The sequence below is a fragment of the Microplitis mediator genome, chromosome 5 (assembly GCF_029852145.1).
Source record: "Microplitis mediator isolate UGA2020A chromosome 5, iyMicMedi2.1, whole genome shotgun sequence".
In the NCBI taxonomy this organism is placed as follows: Eukaryota; Metazoa; Arthropoda; class Insecta; order Hymenoptera; family Braconidae; genus Microplitis; species Microplitis mediator.
This window is the reverse complement of record NC_079973.1, coordinates 23,187,052-23,208,243: the sequence shown is the minus strand read 5'-3', so window position 1 is coordinate 23,208,243 and position 21,192 is coordinate 23,187,052. Positions and strand designations below refer to the sequence as shown.

The 21,192-nt window shown below is 33.9% G+C and overlaps 1 protein-coding gene across 6 annotated transcripts; it reads left to right on the top strand.

The window, feature by feature from the left end:
- The first annotated feature begins 72 nt into the window (after positions 1–72).
- Positions 73–20,756, top strand: LOC130668108 (autism susceptibility gene 2 protein-like). Of its 6 annotated transcripts, none has more exons than XM_057470199.1 (17): positions 73–1,068; positions 1,675–2,505; positions 13,226–13,411; positions 13,577–13,690; positions 14,172–14,207; positions 14,329–14,355; positions 14,485–14,542; positions 14,655–14,857; positions 15,026–15,409; positions 15,515–15,762; positions 15,955–16,065; positions 16,214–16,440; positions 16,726–16,952; positions 17,034–17,198; positions 17,319–17,610; positions 17,731–17,875; positions 17,976–20,756. In XM_057470199.1, exons 2-17 carry the CDS (start codon positions 2,143–2,145, stop codon positions 18,973–18,975), a joined length of 3,786 nt encoding a protein of 1,261 aa, XP_057326182.1. In that variant the 5' UTR covers positions 73–1,068; positions 1,675–2,142; the 3' UTR covers positions 18,976–20,756. The 6 variants fall into 6 exon arrangements, with proteins under 6 accessions (XP_057326182.1, XP_057326183.1, XP_057326181.1 ...); XM_057470200.1 differs by having other exon boundaries at positions 15,952–16,065; positions 17,319–17,598; XM_057470198.1 differs by having other exon boundaries at positions 76–302; positions 15,952–16,065.
- The last annotated feature ends 436 nt before the right edge of the window (positions 20,757–21,192 follow it).

Here is a 21,192-nt window from a genome sequence, read left to right as displayed (position 1 = left end):
TCTCTCTGGCATCCTTCTAGTAGTGTCCATACCATGCCCTGGTAACAAGTCACCTCTCTTTTTACTTGCTCTCTTACTCACTCACTTACACGAGCATAAAAATCCAGACTGCTGTGTGTTCGTGCTCTCCGGTGATGTTGTACCTACGCCATGTTCTCGGGTACGGAGGGTGCTGCTGACAGAATGCACGGTGCTCCAAAGAACAATAATCCGTAATCACGAGAGAGCCCGTGGTCGGTTTGCGTGTAATTAAGGGCGTGTGTAAGTGTACAGCCAGTGATGTCCTAGACTTGTAGAAAATGGTAATATCATATTTTTAAAAATAAAAAACAAAAGGACACTAATAAATACACAATAATAATTAAATCTATACTGTGGTATTATATATATATATATATATACATTGTAGATATATATGAATATATATATAGATTGACGACAAGGTATCGCGAGTTTATTGTGTGGGTGAAAGTCATATTGACGGCAAAAGAGTTAAAAGCCTAGTCTGAAGATCTACTGGTGTATAAATATATATACATACATATATAGAGAAAGATATATTTACATATATAGTATATATGTATATATAAATACAGATATAGTGTGGATGTCGTTATTACGACATTGTGATACAGATAGATAAAGATAAAAGTGAAGAATTAGACAGGCGGATTTGGGCCATGGTGTCGTCGAGGCTCGGGGCTTACGGACAGGCCCCGTGCCGTGGATAAAACGCCAGCCGGAGTTTTAAACAGCGGGGGTTTTCTAGTTGTGCGGGGACAGGTCGCGGCCATTTTTACCACACGATGCGGCAACCGTGCGTGCCCGTTCGGTCCGCCATTCCAAACAATCGGTCTACGTGCCTTCTTCGGGTACATTTTTATCGGAACGCGTACAGCCGATAGGGCCCAGACCCTGTCCTGAACATCGAGCTCCCGTATATCTGGTGTGATAATTATAATTATTTATTTATTTAATAATTCTCTATGTCAGTTGTCCTTCTCGGGTTTTAGACTTTTTGTTCATTGGGCAAGTCAAGCGCACTGTGGCATGCAGGATTTAATCTAGGTAATATATATATATATATATATACGTACATACATATACATGTAGTAGTGAATCAGTGGGAGTGAAATAAACGTATGGATTGAGAGAGAAAAAGACACCGAGCAGCTAAGCAGATAGTGTGAAGTTGAAGTTGAGGTTGTAAAGTCAGTAATTGGGGGAGAGACACCAGTAATCTACTGGGTTATAATATTTTTGGTGACGGTTGTGTAGAGTAAATAAATAATAGCACTGAGGATGTAGTGTGGTTATTGGCAAGTGCCAACGGGTGTTGTATTTAATTGTAATAATGGCAATAATATATTTAGAGCAACGATGAGCCTTTGAAAAAGGTGCGTGCGTGCATGAGAACGTACATACTGTAATTGTACGTGTTCTGTGTTAGTGTTAGAGAAAATAATAGTTATTATTTAACGGAAAAAAAAAAACTTTTTTTTTTATCAGTAATAATAGTGTTTTTAATGGATATACGGCAACAAAGTATATTTGTGTATATATAGATAAATAGAAAATAAATATTTATATGTATGTACATTGATGTATTGTTTGTTATGTATGTGTATTTACTATAATATAATATGGAGGTGTAATTTTGTGAATGTGTTACAGCTGAAAGATAAGAGGAGAATTTGAGCGACGGAGCGGTGATCCCATTGTCTACAACACACACGACTTGCCGATCGATGTGCACACCGTGGATGTCCTGTGTGAGAAATTCAGATACGCCAGAATTTGTTGGAGCAGCAGCAGCAGTACCAGTATCAGTACCAGTACCAGAATAATAAGGATACAATAAAAAGGAAACGAGACACAACGTCTTCCTTGCGGTTACTTATTTATATAATAGAGAAAAAAATGAGCAAGTGAATACTTAAAAAAAAAAATAAAGTAACAAAGAGACATAATAATAATGTACGGGTGTTTAAGATGTGCTGGTGGTTGTTGGTGTTTATACTACCGTCGGTGATTGACGCGTGAAAACGACGGGGGTGTACTCTAGGAGCTGGATCGCCCTGTTGGCGCCGGCTCCTTGTGTGTACCCGACGCGTTATTTATCTCGGGGTGGTGAAACTCGACATGGAGATCGAGGTTAAACAGAGAAATCAGCGTAATAGACGTCGCGAACGTGCCCAGAGAATCCTGGCACAACGTGAGAGTCTTGCCAGTGCTAAGCAACAGCAACAGCAGGCTGCAAGGCATCGACCTGACGAGGAAGACAGCCACAGCGGGGAAGACGAGGAGCCTGGTGGCCTTGGTCTTGAGATATCGAGGGGCAATCGACCTCGTGATAATCATCAACGACCACCACGCCCGCCCAGGCCACCCAGGCCCAGGAAGAAGTCCTCCCTAGCCGGGGCCAACGCGAAGGAACCACCCTTCGAGGAGGACATTATCGACGGATTTGCCATACTCGCTTTCCGTACTTACGAGGACCTCGAGGTATTGTCCAATTGTTTTTTATTTTCAAACTATTGTCTCTTTTGTCCATACTCCTACGTACATGTACTCCATTGCATTTATTGTCCTTTAGACTTAATCCCCGTCAACTTCTTTTAGTTTTTTTTTATTCAATCATCACCAGCATCCTTGTCATGTTGACTGCCGACGACGCACTTAATCTTTTTTCTTTAAATATTTATTATTTTTTATTATCGTACTTGCCGACCCAACGGATTCATCAATTAGCGTACAATTGTCATAGTACTCATAACTCGTGCCAAGTAATTTTTGGCACAGACTCATATGTCGTAACATACAACTAAAGACTTTCTCCTCTTTGTCTCGCGTGACATTACAAATTGTTTTAAAACTTCATCCTTATATTTTATTTATTTATTTTTTTTTAAAGTTCTCACTGCCAAAACATCGAGATTAACTTGCTCGCATTTAATTTATTGCTGTCGATAAAGCCACATCAATTTAAACGAACAAACAATCCATTCAACTTATTCCCATTCAATATATACTACAGCACTACAACTGGTACTGTACCACCAGCAGAGTCTGTTGATAGTCAGGTTGGCTTGAATTTGTGTATTTGATGATTTAAAAATAAAACAAAGGAAATCCTGTTGTCGAGTCAATATTTCCTCTCCACCTGTTATGCAAAAATGTAATTTATCTTCTTACAATTTTCATCTCTCTCTCCCATTATTCATTTCAATATTCAAACTAAACTATTTTCATATTAAATACTTTCACTCTTTACTTATTTACTCACTCACTCACTCACTTACTTACTTACTTACCTACTTTTATCATCTCTCACTGAATGAATTATTTCGTCATCTCGTTGTAATAATCCACATTTTAATTTACGTCTAATAAACAACGAGGTCTCAATAATAATAATGATTAATAAATTTACAATTGTGACACGTTTCTCAGATAATAATCTTCCAACGTCTATCATTAACTTGTACGCCAATTAAACTTCAGTCCGTGCTGTAGACACAGCCACCGAGTACAGTAGTATTATATTATATTATATTATCATAATATAAGTTGCGACGAACGCGACATGCTGTACAAGTAGTGAGACAAAAAGATGATAGAATAAAATCTAATGTAACTTGATATAATACAACATAACAACGAATCAAAAGAGATAATACAATTATATACTCATCATCCACATTTCTGAGATTGCGGTGACAGAAGCTATTTTCTCTGATTCTATCGGGGAAACTTTGCTCAATAATTTTTCTTTCTCTATCAGTTGTTGCTGTAACCAGCAACAGCAGCATCTAAACCAGCAATGTACCCCGAAGATTCCGAGACAACTGGTTATCGGTTATATTTTTCTCTTTATCTTTTTTTTCTTCTCATTCTTTTTCACACAAACATACATACGTACATACAACATATATACGTGTACTATACCTATTCCGAAGACACATTCCTTGTGCGATGCTTCTTCTCTTCCAACAAACTTTTTTTTATTTATCATTGTATATATATATATTAGGGTGCTTCATTTGAAACGAACTTTTTTTTTTTTTTAGAGGACACAAGAAAATTTTGTTGTTTATGTTGAGAGAAAAATTCCCTGAAAATTTCAGCTCTTAATTTTAATTTTAAATACTTTCTATCGAGCATCAAAGTTTTCCCATTTAAAAAGCATGTAAATCGAATAACTTTTTTTTAAAATTACTATAACTTAGCCCGATTTTAAGCTATCGTTTTGAAACCAGTTTTTATTTGTAGAGTAATTGTTGCTTTTTAAAAGTGTATAAAAAGGTTTTGGTCTAACTCGACCCATGTCGATTGTGTCAGCTCCGAAAGTCAATTTTTCACTTTTTTCATTTATTTTTGTTAATAGTGAAGAAACGGCTCATCTTAAAAAAAATATGCATAGGACAAATCTTTTAGGAAATTTTGTCTTCTACAAAAGTGCTTATGACATTTATATTGCTAAAGTGCACTGTTCATGAGATACATGCATTTTAACATTTTACAGTAAAAAAAATTGTAAGCTTACTATAGTACTAATCTTTTTTACTGTAAAATGTTAAAATGCATGTATCTCATGAACAGTGCACTTTAGCAATATAAGTGTCATGAGCAATTTTATAGAGGACAAAATTTCCTAAAAGATTTGTCCTATGCATATTTTTTTTAAAATGAGCCGTTTCTTCACTATTAACAAAAATAAATGAAAAAAGTGAAAAATTGACTTTCGGAGCTGATACAATCGACATGGATCAAGTTAGACCAAATCCGTTTCATACACTTTTAAAAAGCAACAATTACTCTACAAATAAAAACTAGTTTCAAAACGATAGCTTAAAATCGGGCTAAGTTATAGTAATTTTAAAAAAAAGTTATTCGATTTACATGATTTTTAAATGGGAAAACTTTGATGCTCGATAGAAAGTATTTAAAATTAAAATTAATAGCTGAAGTTTTCAGGGAATTTTTCTCTCAACATAAGCAACAAAATTTTCTTGTGTCCGCTAAAAAAAAAAAATGTTCATTTCAAATGAAGCTCCCTAATATATATATATGTATGTACAACTTTGCTTTCCTTCCATGTCTCCTTTTCGCATTTTCCGACTTACTGAAAATACATAACATAGAAAAGCACAAAGTCTTTTTACGCTACTCCAAGACAGATGATCTTTTATTTAATATATTATTTATCATGCGCTTTTTTCATTTTATTTTATTATTCTTTTATCGTGATTAAATTCAAATTTATATTACAACTACTTTATCTTTATTGATAATCTATTCATCTCTTTATAACTACAAATATTATCATCATCATCATCATCCTTAAAATAATAATAATAATTTTATTTATATTTACGTTTACTTTTCTATTTGAGTAACAGTATGATGGATTTAAAAGAATAAATAAAAAGTATGTTTTAATTATAAATCACGGGTGTTGACACGTGTAAAGTCATTTGTAAATTATTTGATTAGTGGTTTTAAAGGAGAACGTTAAAATGAGAACATGCATTCATTTTCTCTTTTTTTTTTAAATTTTATTTTCTATAGCACGTCATTAGTAAGGTTGAGATAAAGATTACAGAAGAAAAAAAAGTTGTTGTGAAAGCCATTAAAATGACATTCCAAAATATTTTAATAGATTAAATGCTACAATAAATTTAATAATCTAGGCAACACGGCTCTTTTCAACTCTGTCATTTTCAATAAAATAAAAAAATTAAATTAAAAGAAGTTGAGCTCTTTGAAACCAGGATTCACGTTTTAAATCCCCTTGTGAATTATTCACTTTACCAGTGTGTAAGATCAGTTAAACTCGCATACCACATTATTATAATATTATCTATTTATGTTGACACTACATATCATTATCATTATTATTATTATTATTATTATAATATTACGCGTGTATTTATTTAGCTAAATTTGATGATGATAATTGAATTATAAAAATAAACAATTCGACATTAATTTAAATTATACAATACATTTTAGTACACAATAAAATAACAGTAAACGTGTGATAATTAAATAATTAAGTGATTGATATAATTCGGTTATAAATGATAAATTATTGTATTCTTGTCGTGTCGTTTGTCTCTGACAAGTGTATAAATAAACAGTTTACGGAAAAAAATGATAATATATGGATGTATATTTTATATATATACAGACATGATACACGACAAATTTAGTCAGTATATCGCGTGATCCAAAATTGACACTGACATTCCACAATACTCTCTTTTGTACTCCGAGTATTGACTTGCTACAGCCAGTTTAATTCCCTCGATTAATCCTGATCGGATATCAGTTATTAACTTATGCTCGTGAATGATACAAATATCTAATATGTATATTAATAATAACAATAATAATATGCATACATACATCCATAAATGCAAATTTATATTAATATGCGTGTTAAATGCTAATTTATAACGCATGCTAATTTATTTGACTGTTAATACAAAAATATAAACGAGTAAACGTTTTTACAACCCTCACCTTTACTCTACGGTAATTATCTTTTTTTTCTTTTCATTTTTTTATTATTTATCTCTTCATTCATTTTACATCTGAATTTTTATTATATCCTCTTTCTTCATCTCTCTAATCACATTTACCCTCGTTCAATCTGCTCGCAATCAATCGATCCAAATTATCCGTGGTTATTGAATTTTTTTAAATATTTGTTTTTTTTACCTTCCTTTTGCTTAAATTTATTTTCGCTCATTATGTAAACCTCGGTAAATATAAAGTAAAATTATTAACTTATTTTATTTATTATTATATTTTTTTTTCGCTCTTCCATAATTACAATTTTATTTTTAATTAACCTCTGATCTTTGATACACATCAGCTTTTACATTATGTATGCACGTGTGATGTGTAATATAAAAAGCAGCTTAAGTTCCCACAGTTAATATGTGATTCTTTGAGTTATAATATTACCAGGATTAATTGAAACCGCACGTACAAGACAAATTGTTTGCGTTTATTTGATTTCACCTGTATGTCGACACGTTTAAAAACAATAGTAATATTTATACAAATACTATTTTAAAAACCAGCTGTATTTATTTAGATATATATACTTATATCGGATTTTAAGTATATATCTATATATATAATAAAATTATCAATACATCACCTTATCAGCTATCACATGTTTTTTTTTTCATATTTTAAATTAGCTTATCTTTTTATGATTAACATTATCTTTGAATTTAATTAATTACCAGGAGACGTAGAGCATTAGTTAATTAATCTTGTTTCGATAGATTAATAGCTTATGCTTAGCATAAAAAAATTAAAAAAAAAGTAGTGAGATCTATTTATTACTAGTGTACTATTAACTTATTAATTTTTTTTTGTTAGTAATAAAAATTGAACGTTGCTCCAAAACTAAATATTACGTACGGTTGACACTATTACGTGGTATCTTATCGAAAAAAAAAAAATTTTCGATCGTAAAGCACTCTCAAATGCTTCGCATTATGAGTCGTGCAATATTACATAAATAGTTATGCGTTCTATTTTAGTTCGAACAAAAAAGTTAACCTTATCAATTTTAAGTTTTCTTATATGTTTCCTCGAGCAATTATTCACTTTTGAATGTTCACTATAACTTAGTTTATTATTTGTTTTTTAGTTTTTTTTTTCTTATCTATAACATTGAAAATTTATATCTATTAAAATGAAACTAAAATTGAAAAATTACGGGCTATTTCTTTTATTAGAGGATCAGTTGAGCTGGTAGTGAAATTAAATATTGATTCTTATTCACATTTAATACTCAATTATATCAATCAATTTTACGAGAATACTCGGACATTTAAATTAAAACTTTAATTTAAAACTCGATACTATATTATTTAAAAGTCTTTTTCTTTCTATAGAAAAATAGATATTCAAATGTATAAAAAAACTTTACTCTATTCTATTTTAATATTTTTGATTGACAAAATATTATTTAAAATTCTTTTAATTTTATTTTTCAATTTGACGATAATTAGCAATCGATAATAATTTTATTGCCTCACCATTAAAATGTACTAAAAAAAATTTTTTTTAATAGTAGTTTTTATGTCAGATAAATTTGTAAACTCATTTTATACATTTTTGGTAAATATATAGATATATTTGTCATCATAAGTTAATAGAAAAAAATAAAAACTTATTAACGTCTCAAGTACTTAAAAGATAACGAAGCATATAAAATATCTAAAGTCATCATACATTCCTACAACTAAAATATGTTCTTACAAATAAAATGATAAAAGAATCGTTTCAAATTTTCGTAAACTCATTTTTATTTTTCATCTTCTTTTATATCTTAGTCTAATTCTTTATTCCATCTGTCTTTATTACCAATATCATTTTTTTGTCCTGGGCTTTTCTTTCATTCTATAACAATCAGTATAAGTACGGATTCTCGGCATAACAGTATGCGAAATTGCTTCGTCGCGTGCTTGAATCACGGATGGCTTCTTCTCTCAATGTCGGATTATCTCAGTTTTACTATATTAAGACTTACCCCCTCCGGATAGAGAGTAAATACAGCGACTTTATATAAGGATAAACATGATTATTTTAGTTTTACCCGTGTAGTTATAAAGGACTCATCTCCATCACATTGTTTTTAATGCCTTCGTCCTCACTGTATACTTACCACATTTTCATACTTACCATTACAACCCAATATAACATTTATACATATATATTTCATCTTATGTTTCTCTTGATTTTACATACCCTCTTACCTTTCTTCTTTCCTTCTCTCATCATAATGTGTTTCTATACAACTTACTACTACTCTAAGTACTATCGTGGCTTTCGTTTATATTATACGGGAATGGAACATAACACTCAAGGCGACCGAGACCCAATGTAATGCCTCCTCGCGTGGTTGCAATTGCAAAAGAGTTACCTCAAAGTCGTTGTCGACGCGGTTGCAACTACTGTAATCGGGCAAATTTATCCGTACATATATACTGCCATACATATAAAACTTTTCTCCACATAAATTACACAACACACATATATATACATACACATACATATAATAATATAATGGATAATTTGTCGACGTTCTAGTTTATCAAACATCTCAACTTATTTGCTTTACTCGCTTCATTATCCACTCAAGTTGATTGCGTGTTTGAAACCGCTAATAAAAAAAAACTTATTAACCAAAATAAAATAAAATAAATGAATAACTAAATAAATTAAATAAATCACACCAATGTACATTTAAGTTGACAAGTTAATTAAACCATAATTTATACTCATTAATATTAATTAACAAACCGTTAAAAAAGTTACAAATTATAGACCATCTAGTCGGAATAATAATAAAAAACAACATCAATAATTGCATAAATTAGCAGTCAATCAAGAGTATAGCCAGTGGGCATGGTATTTCTGCGGGCAAATCAACGATATTATAGTCAATGATTTATTATAAATAAATGAAGCTGAATTATAATGCAATCAATTAACTGCAAATCGACGCATGAAATTGTTTATGGAAAAGCCACAGTGGCAATTGTATAAGACCCATATTTCATTTTATTTCAATATGTTATGTATACATCTATGTACATATTCATGCATTTATAGGAATATATGTATAGATAGATATGCTTTTTCCTCTTTACTGTTTCATGCCATAGCATGCGCATGCATACATATACACTGGATTGCCGATGACATAACATAACGCGTTTAGTTTCACGTCGACGATGAGCGATTAAACGCGTCGACGTAGTATCTGTGTCATATATATAATACATATATGTGAATAAATCTCATCCGCGGTGAGATGATGTGCAACTACGCGAATGTAAAGGAGACCCCTGATTAGAGCACATGAACATGTGGAAACAAATATATGTGTATATATACTCTGTATGTAATATTAGTACTAGTTTTAACTACTGTACACATAGATCATACATACATGCGAGGTAAAGTAGTAAATGCGTGCGCATTTGGCAGTGAGCGAACGCGCGCGCGTCATACAAAATCAACGTGGCAACGTCGCGGGTTCACTATCCATGTGTACATGTAAAGAGAAAAAGACAGAAGTTTTTAGGTATATATATATGTATGTATAAATGAATATGTGTAGATGGAGAAAATGAATGCATGTATAGCAGAAGAAATCAAAGAGAGGGCTAAACTTGACGGTGTATTGGTAGTGTAGTACTATATCAAGCATAGAGAGAGAAACTAAAGCGCTCTTGTTGGTTCCACGACCTACGATTTGCCCACGGGATTCTCCTCTTTGTCTTATCCTTCCATTCGTTTTATATATTTTTCAATGAGCAGTTGAGGTTTAAGTTGGTGGAACGGTCGTCGTCGTCGTCGCCGCCGGTTTATAAGCGATCTACTACACCTCCAGTGCTCTTTAAATCTACCGGTTTTTCTTTCCTTTCTGCCTTTCTCGAGGTATTCAACCTGGTACTCATATTGTAGACTATATATATATATATATATATATATGTATAGTAGTCTGTATGGTAGTAGTTAGTGTTGTTGTAGTTGTGGAATAGGTACACAACCCCTGGTCTATTTTATTTACGCTTACATAGGTGAATTCTTTAGCCAACAAATATAGAATTTGGAGTATAATATAAGAGAGTTTACGGAAAAGGTTCTCCTTGCCATTGTCCTCGACCTCTTTTTCTCTACTCAATTTCGCCTCTTTATATTTTCTTTTCTGCTGCTGCTCGTGTTGTTGCTGTTGCTTCTGCTGGTTAGTTGGCTATGGCGAGAAACGAATAGAAGAAAGCAGTAGCCGACGCATGTACAGTTTGCACACGTGCGCAGGTGGAAGAGAGAATATATATGTATATGTATGTATATATCAGCTTGCACCGGCGTACTCGGGAGTTTTTACCCTCAGTCGTACAGCGGCACTGGAATGGCTTTTCTTTCTTTCCCTTGACAAGCAAACCAGAGTATAGTAACTAAGCAATATCAGGGAGCCGGACGACGACGACAACGATGATGATGACGACCACGATCATGCCGACAACGACGAGAATGTGGGAGACAAGAGGTTTAGAGTAGTATTGTAGCGTAGAGTAGAGTGAAATCGACTCCGCGCCTGCTTCTTTCTCAACTTCTTTCTCTCTCACACATACCAGCCGCCCTCTTTCCTCCTCCCCAGGCATATCCAGCTGGCCCGACGCCGTAAGGCCTTGTCGCTCGGCTGTTTGTTCGGTCAATGTCTTCTACTTGCATCTTTTTCGCACTCTTAACACCCTAAACACAAGCATCTCCCTCGTATCGTCGACAATCCCTACCACCAATGCCACCACCATCATCATCACCATCACCATCACCACCGCTACCTCTTATACTATATACCACTACACCGCGATTTCCCTCTCTCAGAGCATAAAAACCTCTCCCTCCTCTTAGCTATACGTCGAGTCGCGACTTGCCAATTTCTATCCCCTCGTTCCTCCGCCTTCCGTTTTCGCCGTGTATACTCGCGCTCCTCAGTGTTCCCCACTACCCCCGTCGCGCTGCACATCTCGTGTACGATATATCCACACCACGGTTCTCGTGCTCAGCTCGTGTGCTCTCACTCTGTGTGCCCTCCTGCTTTGCTTACACAAGTAACTCTCGCGCTTTCTCGTCACCATCGCCGCCGTCATCGTTGTCGTTGTCGTCGTCATCATCGTACCCGTGAGCGTCCAATAGTTTATTGTTGTGGTAGTTGTTGTTGCTGTTACCTACTCATTGGCCTAAAACACATTGTCGTCTTGTTGCCGTTGACATCCACGTTGTGTTCGTATACTTGTAATACCGCGTTAAACTAAACTCCTTTACGCTGTTGCGCGGTTTTATTTCATCTAACTACAAAACTACAATATCATATATCGTGTCTTCTTTTTGTATCGTTATCGTGTAACGCTGCCGCCATATAAAATTATACATACCTATTTTACATTAATATATATATTTTTTATAAATACATAAGTATATCTGTATATATATGTAACTACCTCGCGAGTTGCCACAACTGCTCTTTTTCGTCACGGCCATTCCCTCTCTCTTGTATATTCGCGCCACACGGTTCTTCTCACACACACACACACATACATACTTACACACATCATCATTATATCCTACATAATTCGTAGACTATTATTACATACATGATATTTTCAATTTCTCCATCAGTTTATTACTAATTCTATTTTTATATCAACCACACACGCAGCAATACCAACTGAAACCTTGTCGTCCTTTCATCACCCAACATTTTCATACTTAAACTACTTCTACATTTACCTCTGTTGCCGCCACCGCCTCCTCCTCTTCTTCCTTCTTACTCGCCTCCACCTACTTCTTGTTCTTCGTCTTTCTACCTCTTCCTCTACCTTATTCTACTTCTGTTCCTCTCCATCGTCTGCTCAATTCTCAGCTACTCGCGGTGAGTCTTCACATATACACACTACAGTAAGTCGTCGTCGCGGTTTTTGCTCGCGAGATAAAGCAAGAAAGAAACATTAAGAGAGAGACTTGTGTGTATGTTTATGTGTGATCCAGTTTGAACGTCAGAAGACTCGCGAGAAGAAGTAAAGTAAGAGACGCACACGGCGCGGTGGCTCATGCGCTCGCGGAATTGCCAGTAGCAACGTACGATATTCGAACCAAAGATCATTTCTTTTATTTTATTGTACTTTTTTATTGTGTGTGCTCTGTTGTTTTATTTTATTTTTACTACTCCGTTTTATTTTATTTGAATTTTTTGTTTATTTTGTAAACGTGTATCCCGACGAGTAAAGTCGCCAACGAAAAACCGGATTTTATAAATACTTGAATCAAATCAAAAACTTATTTATCTTTACACAGAAACATATATATATATACATTATTTTATACATACATATTAAGCCGGGACCAATGTATATGTGATAATATAACGATAATTGTACAGTGCAACATTGTTTGTGTAATAACGACTTTACGATAATTGACTTTAATTACATTATTATTTTACTTATTGTTTTTTTTTATTATCTTATTACTTTATTTATTGGTGTGCTATTTATCTGGTGAGATGATATTTAATTGTCTACTAAAAACCTTGAGTCTGTATGTGTATATGAGAAAACGATAATTGATAGTTTTTTTTTATATATATATTTTATTTTATCTCATATTTTAATATATTTTTCAGAGTGCAATAAAGTTAGCTGGTAAAAATAATGTGAAGAAACTCCATTCACTGCTGTCGATAGTTGAGGAAAAACCAAAGGTGGATACCGGTCAGAATAATCGGCACAACGATCATCACATAAAAAATCATTTTAAACACAATCATTATACGAATAATTCCATACTGACACCTTCTACCCTCAACCAGGTATATATTAATTTATATTACACATTAAAATACCGTTGGTTAGTTAATAAAGATAATGAATCTACTAAAAAGACATTCATATCACTTTATTTAAATTAGTGAATGACTTAGGTATTATAAAGTCTTTATCAATTTTATGTACTGATGAATGGAATTGTCTTTCAGGGCCTCGATGCAGGTACGAGTGACGATAGCGGACGAGCGTCGGAACAATTGCATGGCCCTGGTATACCAAGGGACTGCCAGGACGCTGACAGTTCCAGGGACCATCTCAGCGATGTAAGTCACGTGGATATTTACAAGCTTATTTTTTAATTTCAAATAATAATACTGTAAACACCGCGTAATTTTAGAGATGATTCAACTTTTTTATCAGTCATGACGAGTCACGTTATGATTATTATTATTCTAATCTACAATATTTTGTACGTTCGACGTAATTTGTTTTTCATTTACAATTTTTTAAAACCAAGTGATTTACACAATTTTATTTTGATGAGTAAAGTTTAAAATTATTTAATAAAATAAACGCAGAAAATTTTTTATTAATTTTTATGTACAGATTTGATTAGTCGTAAAAAATGTTACTTGATAAACATATTGTTTACAGTGAGATAATAAAAAAAATAATAATTAATTGATTTAACTACTGTGCAATTAAATAATATACAGTAATAAATATATATATATATTTTTTTTTTCTAATTATCATCATAATTTAGCTGAATAATATTTACTCACGTAATGCATTTGTTTATAGGCTAGCAGCCATTGCAGTTCGGGTAAAGGTTATATCGTAAGTATAATAAATTATTATTATTATTAATAATGATATCTTTGATAGTAAATCTTGATGAGAATCATAAAATTATGTACACTTAATGCTAATGACATGTTTTATCAATATCCTGTTGCAGTGTGATAGTGAAGGAGAAGACGATAAGGTGCGTTTAATATCATTACTACTATTAATTTAATTTATCTCCATTAAACTAATGCCACTCAAATCATTAAAATTTTATTTTTATTTTGTATATTCTATATATAATCTTTATTTATCTGTAAATATCTAGGGCTCGGATGCAGAATCGATACTCTTTGAATCTTCAACCCCACCTCTCCCACGTAAATGTAAGTAAATTTAGCTTCTAGTAGACTAGACACAAAATCATTTAATCGTAAAATTCGTTAAATTAATTAAAATGTGATAAATAATAAAATTATATTTTCCTGTCGTTTCTAGACGAGTTGCCATCTTCATCGCCGCACGTATTGCCGCCGGCAAACGGCGCTGGGGGTTCACCTCCAGACACCGGTGGACAAATTTCGAATCCCGCGACGGATGCCCCGGCACCCATACCACCCCCTGTGCCTGCCTCAGCACCAGTACCAACGGCGCCGAGTCCGCCCAGTCCAACGTTGCCCCCACACATATCCCAACCACCCGTAAGTAATATATTTTATTCTAAATCTCGCGTAATATAATATTCATTAAATTAATTAATTAATTAATTAATTAATTAATAACCAACAAGATTAAAAATATATTTTAAAAAGTCTGGACAGTTAAATAAATAAACATAATAATTAATTAAAACTTTTTAATAATCACAGATGACTAGTCCTTTGGCAGCGAATCCTCGTGCAATAGCTCCGCAACAGCGGCCAGCATCCCCAGCTCTTCCGCCGCCTTCATTGCCACAACAGCCTCATACCACGATACCACCAGCGTTACATCCACCAAATGTACCACTTGTCTCGTCGAGTCATACAACAACTAGTCCAGCAGTTGCTAGTCTCGGCGTGACACCAGCAGCACCATCAAACGGTGCCGCAACAAGTACCAGTTATCCACCACCGCTGCCAATGGCTGCGTATCCACAGACTCAGCCGTCTTACCCACCTCTTTACACTCCTTATGCCGCACTTAATCATAGTCCTTATTTACCACCTGCAGTATCGTCACCTTCGCATTCAGCGTCATCGCGAACCGACGTGGTAATTATTTTTTATCTCTATCATTCAATCATTACAGTCATTATCAACTTGATTCATGGTAAATTATCTGTATCAATTGACTGGTCTATTTAAAAAATATTACAGAGAGCTAGTCGAGCATCACCGTGCACCAACATTACCAAACAGACCATAGGAAACACCACGACTAATCACAACAGCACAACTCCTCTCAGCGCTGCTACTACGACTTGTGTATCTACAATAACAAACACAGTTACCACCGCCAATACGATTGCTCACAGGGACATTGTGGCATCCAGCCTTGCCGGAAGAAATAATAATAATAATTCACCCCGAGGTCACAGTCCTAATCGTGAACGTGATAGTTACAGGTAATTGTCCTAAAAACAACTAAATTATTTGTCTCTATTTTTTTTTTCTTCAGTAAAATTAAGATAAAATTTATAGAATTTAATGTAAAAAAAGTATTGATACTTAGTCGCTTTGTTGATATTTATTTTCGATAATACAAAAAAAACTTAAGTACTGACTGTTACAAATAAAAATATTAACCGTTGCAGCAGTAACGTGAGTACGTTAAGCCGTAGCAGTATAACGCCTGTAAGTGTGCCAAACACCTCCTCCCCAGCCAATTCTAGTCTACCCGCTTACTCAAAGGCTCAAGGATGGATCAGGTAAGATTAATACTCGACACTGCAATAAATCCTACCACTTAAAATGTGGTAGTTATTTATACTGTTATTACTTACTGCTATCTTTGTTATTTGTATTGATATATAATCTCAGTATCACTTTATTTCAAAATTTCTATATGATCCGCAGTAGCAGCACGACATCTCAATTATCGCCAGCAACAGCTACATCTGTACCGAGGCCAACACCACCACCGCCCCAGGCAACATTAGGAATGCACAGCTTTCCACCGCCGATGTTTGCCGCGCCGCTTCCGCCACCAGTGTCCAGCGCGAGTCCTCATCCTTCGTTGCCCACGTTACCCCCGCCGACCACTAATCCAAATCCGTTCTCTGCCGAGTCGCTCTTCCAATCAAGTAAGTTCGCTCAAGAGTTGTCTACTGCAACTAAACTATACATCTATATCTATATCACTATATCACTTTACTGTCATACTGACTTACTCTTACTTACGAACTACTACTTTCTCAATTTCACAAACTGATTTCCAGTACAGTCGGAGCTCGTTATAAGACTATCATTCTATCTTTTTTATAAACCAGGTATCGCGATAGTTTGAGAGAGAAACAAATGGTCTTATAACGAGGTCCTACTGTATTGCTAATTTTTTAACACTATTTCTAATTCAAAATTTATTTTAGGGGTGAGCCATGTTACAGGTCAGACTGATTTATTAAGAAGAGAGTTAGACAATAGATTTTTAGCTTCGCAAGATCGAAATGTTCCTGTGGCTGTTGGTAATCTTGGACCACCTCCTTATCTTAGGACTGAAATGCATCATCATCAACATCAACATACACATGTTCATCAACATACAACACCATTATTACCACCACCTGCAACGGCTTCGTTATTCCCACCACCAATTGTAAGTTATATATTTTTTATACATACTCTGTATATTTCTTTGAAATATAATAAAAATAACTTTTTTTTTTATTCACAACAGTTTAAGGACATTCCAAAACTAGGTAGCGTTGATTCGCCATTTTTTCGTGGAAACTTAAACTTATCAAATTACTCGAGCTTTAATGCCGGTCTATTACACCCTAATATGGCACCACCTACGACACCATTCGTTCCACCAAATCACATGAGTTCATTCGCGCCAAAAGTACGTATTATTGATTATTGTGTTCGTGTAGTATGAATTTTAATTAAATTAATATACAAGTTTGTATCAACAAGTAAACAATAATTTATTGTGTATATTAATTAACGAATATTATTGTAGAAGACTGGAAAATGGAACGCAATGCACGTTCGGATAGCATGGGAAATATATCATCATCAACAGAAACAACAAGCGGAGGCCAAAGCTGGAAATGTCAATACTAAAACAGAATTACTTAGGCCTCCTGGTCATTTGTATCCAGGAGGTCCAGGTAATGGTATTGGATTAGGAACACCGCCTATGGCTCCGCCGTTTCCCTCGAATATGCCACCGAATCATCCTGGTGCGCAACCACCTCCTCATCCTGTCGGGTTCCTAACTACTCAGTCTTCTCATCTAGGTATGCTCAAAGGTATTTCTCGTTCATTTGTTTTAGTATTCTATTTAAAAGCCATTAAATTTATTTAAATAAATAAATATAAATGGGTTTAAATATTTTTAGTATTATAGCTAATGAGTTATTTATTTTTAGGAACGGGTATGTCACCTTTCGGAAGATACCCAGCATCATTTGGCGCGCCTAATCCAAACTTTCCGACATTATCAGGATATCCTCCAACCCGAGAAATGTCTCAGTTAAGTGGACTCACCTCAGCAGTACATGATCCTTGGAGAGGGTACGTAAATTAAAAATTTTTCCACTTTATTTTATTACTATTATTATTATTATTATTATTATTTTAAATTTAAATTAATCGACGGTGTAATATTTTTTAGGTTGCAACGAACAGCGACTGGTTTTCCCCCAACATCAGTTGGTTGGAGTCTGAAGCCTGAGCCACCTGCGATAGACAGACGAGCGGAGCTGGAGGAGCAACAGCAGCGAGAACGTGAGCGCGAAAGGGAACGCGAGCGTGAACGTGAACGTGAAAGGGAACGCGAACGACAGAGACGGGAGAGAGAGCGGGAAGAACAGCGTGAGAGAGAAAGACGTGAACGTGAAAAAGAGGAAAAAAGAAAACAGCAAGAGGCCGCGGAACGTGAACGTGAAAGGAGAGAGAAAGAACGACGTGAAATGGAGAGGCGAGAAATGGAGCGCGAGAGGATAATGCATCAAAATCGTCAGCATGCAGTGATGGCTAGTCGGGATCGTTCTCCATTGAGAAATGGCACCTCCGTACAGATTGACCCGAGTGAGGTACGCGTCAAAGAAGAGCCGAGGAGTAAAGATGATGACGTTGTGATGCTTTCTCGAGGACCACCACCGGGTCCTGGACCCGGACAGGGACCAAGTCCAATACCTGACCCAAGGTATCATCATTCCCATCCTCACGCTTATCTTGCGCGACATCCCCACAGTTTGCAACCTAATCCTCACGCAATGTCGAGGAGTATGATGCCAACGTTAGGTGGCCATCATATGCAACACTTTCCTCCGCCATCAGGTCCAGGAGGGCAACCCGGTGCACCATGGGGCTCTGATCCGTTCCGTGATCCCTATCGGTATGACCCCCTGCAGCAGCTGAGATACAATCCGCTAATGGCAGCGGCATTCCGAGCCGAGGAAGAAGAGCGTGCGAAAATGTACGCGAATTACAGTCAAGCATCTGTTGTTAATGCTCTGCGAGCTAAAGACCCCAGTCCTGGACCACTTAGTAATCTCCATATGCACCACAGAGCTGGACCTGGACCAGGTGTACCCGGCAGACCAATGGAACCTTCACTAATGCATGGTGGTGATATCCATAAAAAAGAAGACAACTCACAGTCACGATGATATATCGCGTGCGTATCATCGTCGTCGCTAATTAATAAAAAATAATAATAATATTAATAAAGCAATGCATTTGACGTACGGTGAGGTCTTGGTGATTCTTCATTAACGTCAGCAAAATATTTAGAAGATACTTATTCGATATTTTTCGGGCGAAATGTATCCTCTGATATTATAATCTAATACAAAGTGTAAATATAAATATAATAAACGTATGTAATATTTATAGATTATTAATGATAATAATAATACTATTATTATTTATGATTATAAATGAGAGGAAGACAAAATAAATAATAATAAAAAAAATAGTGCGCGAGGGCACGTGAGTTCTGCAAGCCCACAACGATGCCTTGAAGGGGAATAGATTAATAGAAGTGATAAAAGTGATTGACTTATTCATTAGTACACGTCAGCGAGGTATTCTGCGATGCGCGACAGAATAAAAATAAAAAAAATAAATAAATAATAATAAGTATAGAGAGAAATAAAAATATAAATAACAGCAAGTTATGAATGTGGAATTGTAACAACTGTGTTTTTATGCAATTTCGTGGATATGTGAGACTGTTTATTGCACTATGAAAACTTTATCATTAACAATTATAACTATGTATGCCGAGTTGATATTGTGTGTAATATTCAAACTATGTGTAGTTATCTCGACACAAAACGACGCTACGTAATATTAATTTTTATTGCTAGAAAAAAAAAATTGAAATAAAAAATTTAACGAGTGTTTTTTTTCTAGCATCACTCGAAAAAATATTTAAAAAATTAAATTTATTTAATTATTTATTTATTAATATTATTATTATTAGTTCGAAGTATAAGCGAATTCGAATCTCTGTTATTGACTTCAATGTCATAGAATTCATCCACTTTTTATTTATGTAATATACTGAAAAAAAATTATGTATAAATTTTACGTTTATTTTATTTTATTTTTTTTTTTTAAATATATATATATATATATTATATATACAAATAGATCTCGATTAATTTGTGTTAATCGAAAGAAATAGTGAAGAAGAAATAAAAATTGTATAAATAAAAATTAAAGGAGAGGGACAAAATAACCCTAGACTAATTGGTATTAACATTCGACAGTTTTCTGACAGCTAATACGGGGCATTTGGTACTTTCCTGTGATATAGAAAAAAAAAAAAAAAACTGTAAATGAACATTATATTAATGACATTTAAAATAATTTTAAAAGTGTGCTACTTTTTTTGTTGATCGCTTTTTAAATGTGTCCCCGTAGAAAATAAAAGTTTAATAAAATTAATGTTTTATAATAATATTAATAAGTAAATATGAAAGTAATGTTTTAATTAAACCGCCGTTAGATAAATCTGTGTCATAATTTCATTTTAAAATTTGTAACAAATACATCGCAAGTGTTTTAATGAAGTAATTAATTTATTATTAATTACGTACTTTTTTTAATTATACAACTTTTTATTCATTTTTATGTATTTTAAATTAATGACAATAATTTGTTTTATTGATTTATCTAAATCATTCCCATGTTTTGTTATTTATTATTTTTATTTATAAAATAAATCGAGAAATTTATTCTCGTAATTATTATTTTTTTTTTATGTGTGCCATGAAGCGGAGTATTTTTTAATTCAAATTTTAGAAAATTAAAACTGTTTTATAATTATTTATACAAAATTAATAGAAAATAAAAAAAAGGAGGTCCCTCTTCACGATAATTTAAAAATTCACACTGTGAAGTGACTGTGAAATTGTATATTAATTAATATAATATAAATTTAGTGGAAAAAAAAGAAAGAAAATGAAAAAAAAATCGTAAACAACTGAAGATTGTAGATATTTTTCATTATGAAAAAAAAATAAATAAAAAACTGCAAGAATTAAAATAATAAACAAGATTTAAAAATTAAAAACAATATACAAGTGATGCAATTTTTTTTTTGTTTTTGTAGATATCACAAGTATAAAAAAAGAAAGTTTTGTGTGAATAGATTCTTTTCTAAAAATTGATTCTTTGTAAAAGGGTCTAATAATCATAGTTTCTATCAAACTATAAACTTGTCTTTTATTTTTTATCAATCATTCCTCTGTACACGTAATTATCCCTATTACCACCGAGACAGCTTTAAGATTTCATAAAGATGTTTTTTAAAAGGACACGGCGACATTAATTTGTACCGGATTGTGATGCCCTCGGCTCGATGGTTCCAATGAAGA

Excerpts from the sequence above, each read along its gene's own strand:
- LOC130668108 (XM_057470198.1), top strand. The coding sequence starts at position 2,143 with ATGGAGATCGAGGTTAAACAGAGAAATCAGCGTAATAGACGTCGCGAA. Across the intron at positions 14,208-14,328 it reads GTTCGGGTAAAGGTTATATC|TGTGATAGTGAAGGAGAAGA; the intron begins GTAAGTATAATA and ends ATCCTGTTGCAG. Across the intron at positions 14,356-14,484 it reads GTGAAGGAGAAGACGATAAG|GGCTCGGATGCAGAATCGAT; the intron begins GTGCGTTTAATA and ends GTAAATATCTAG.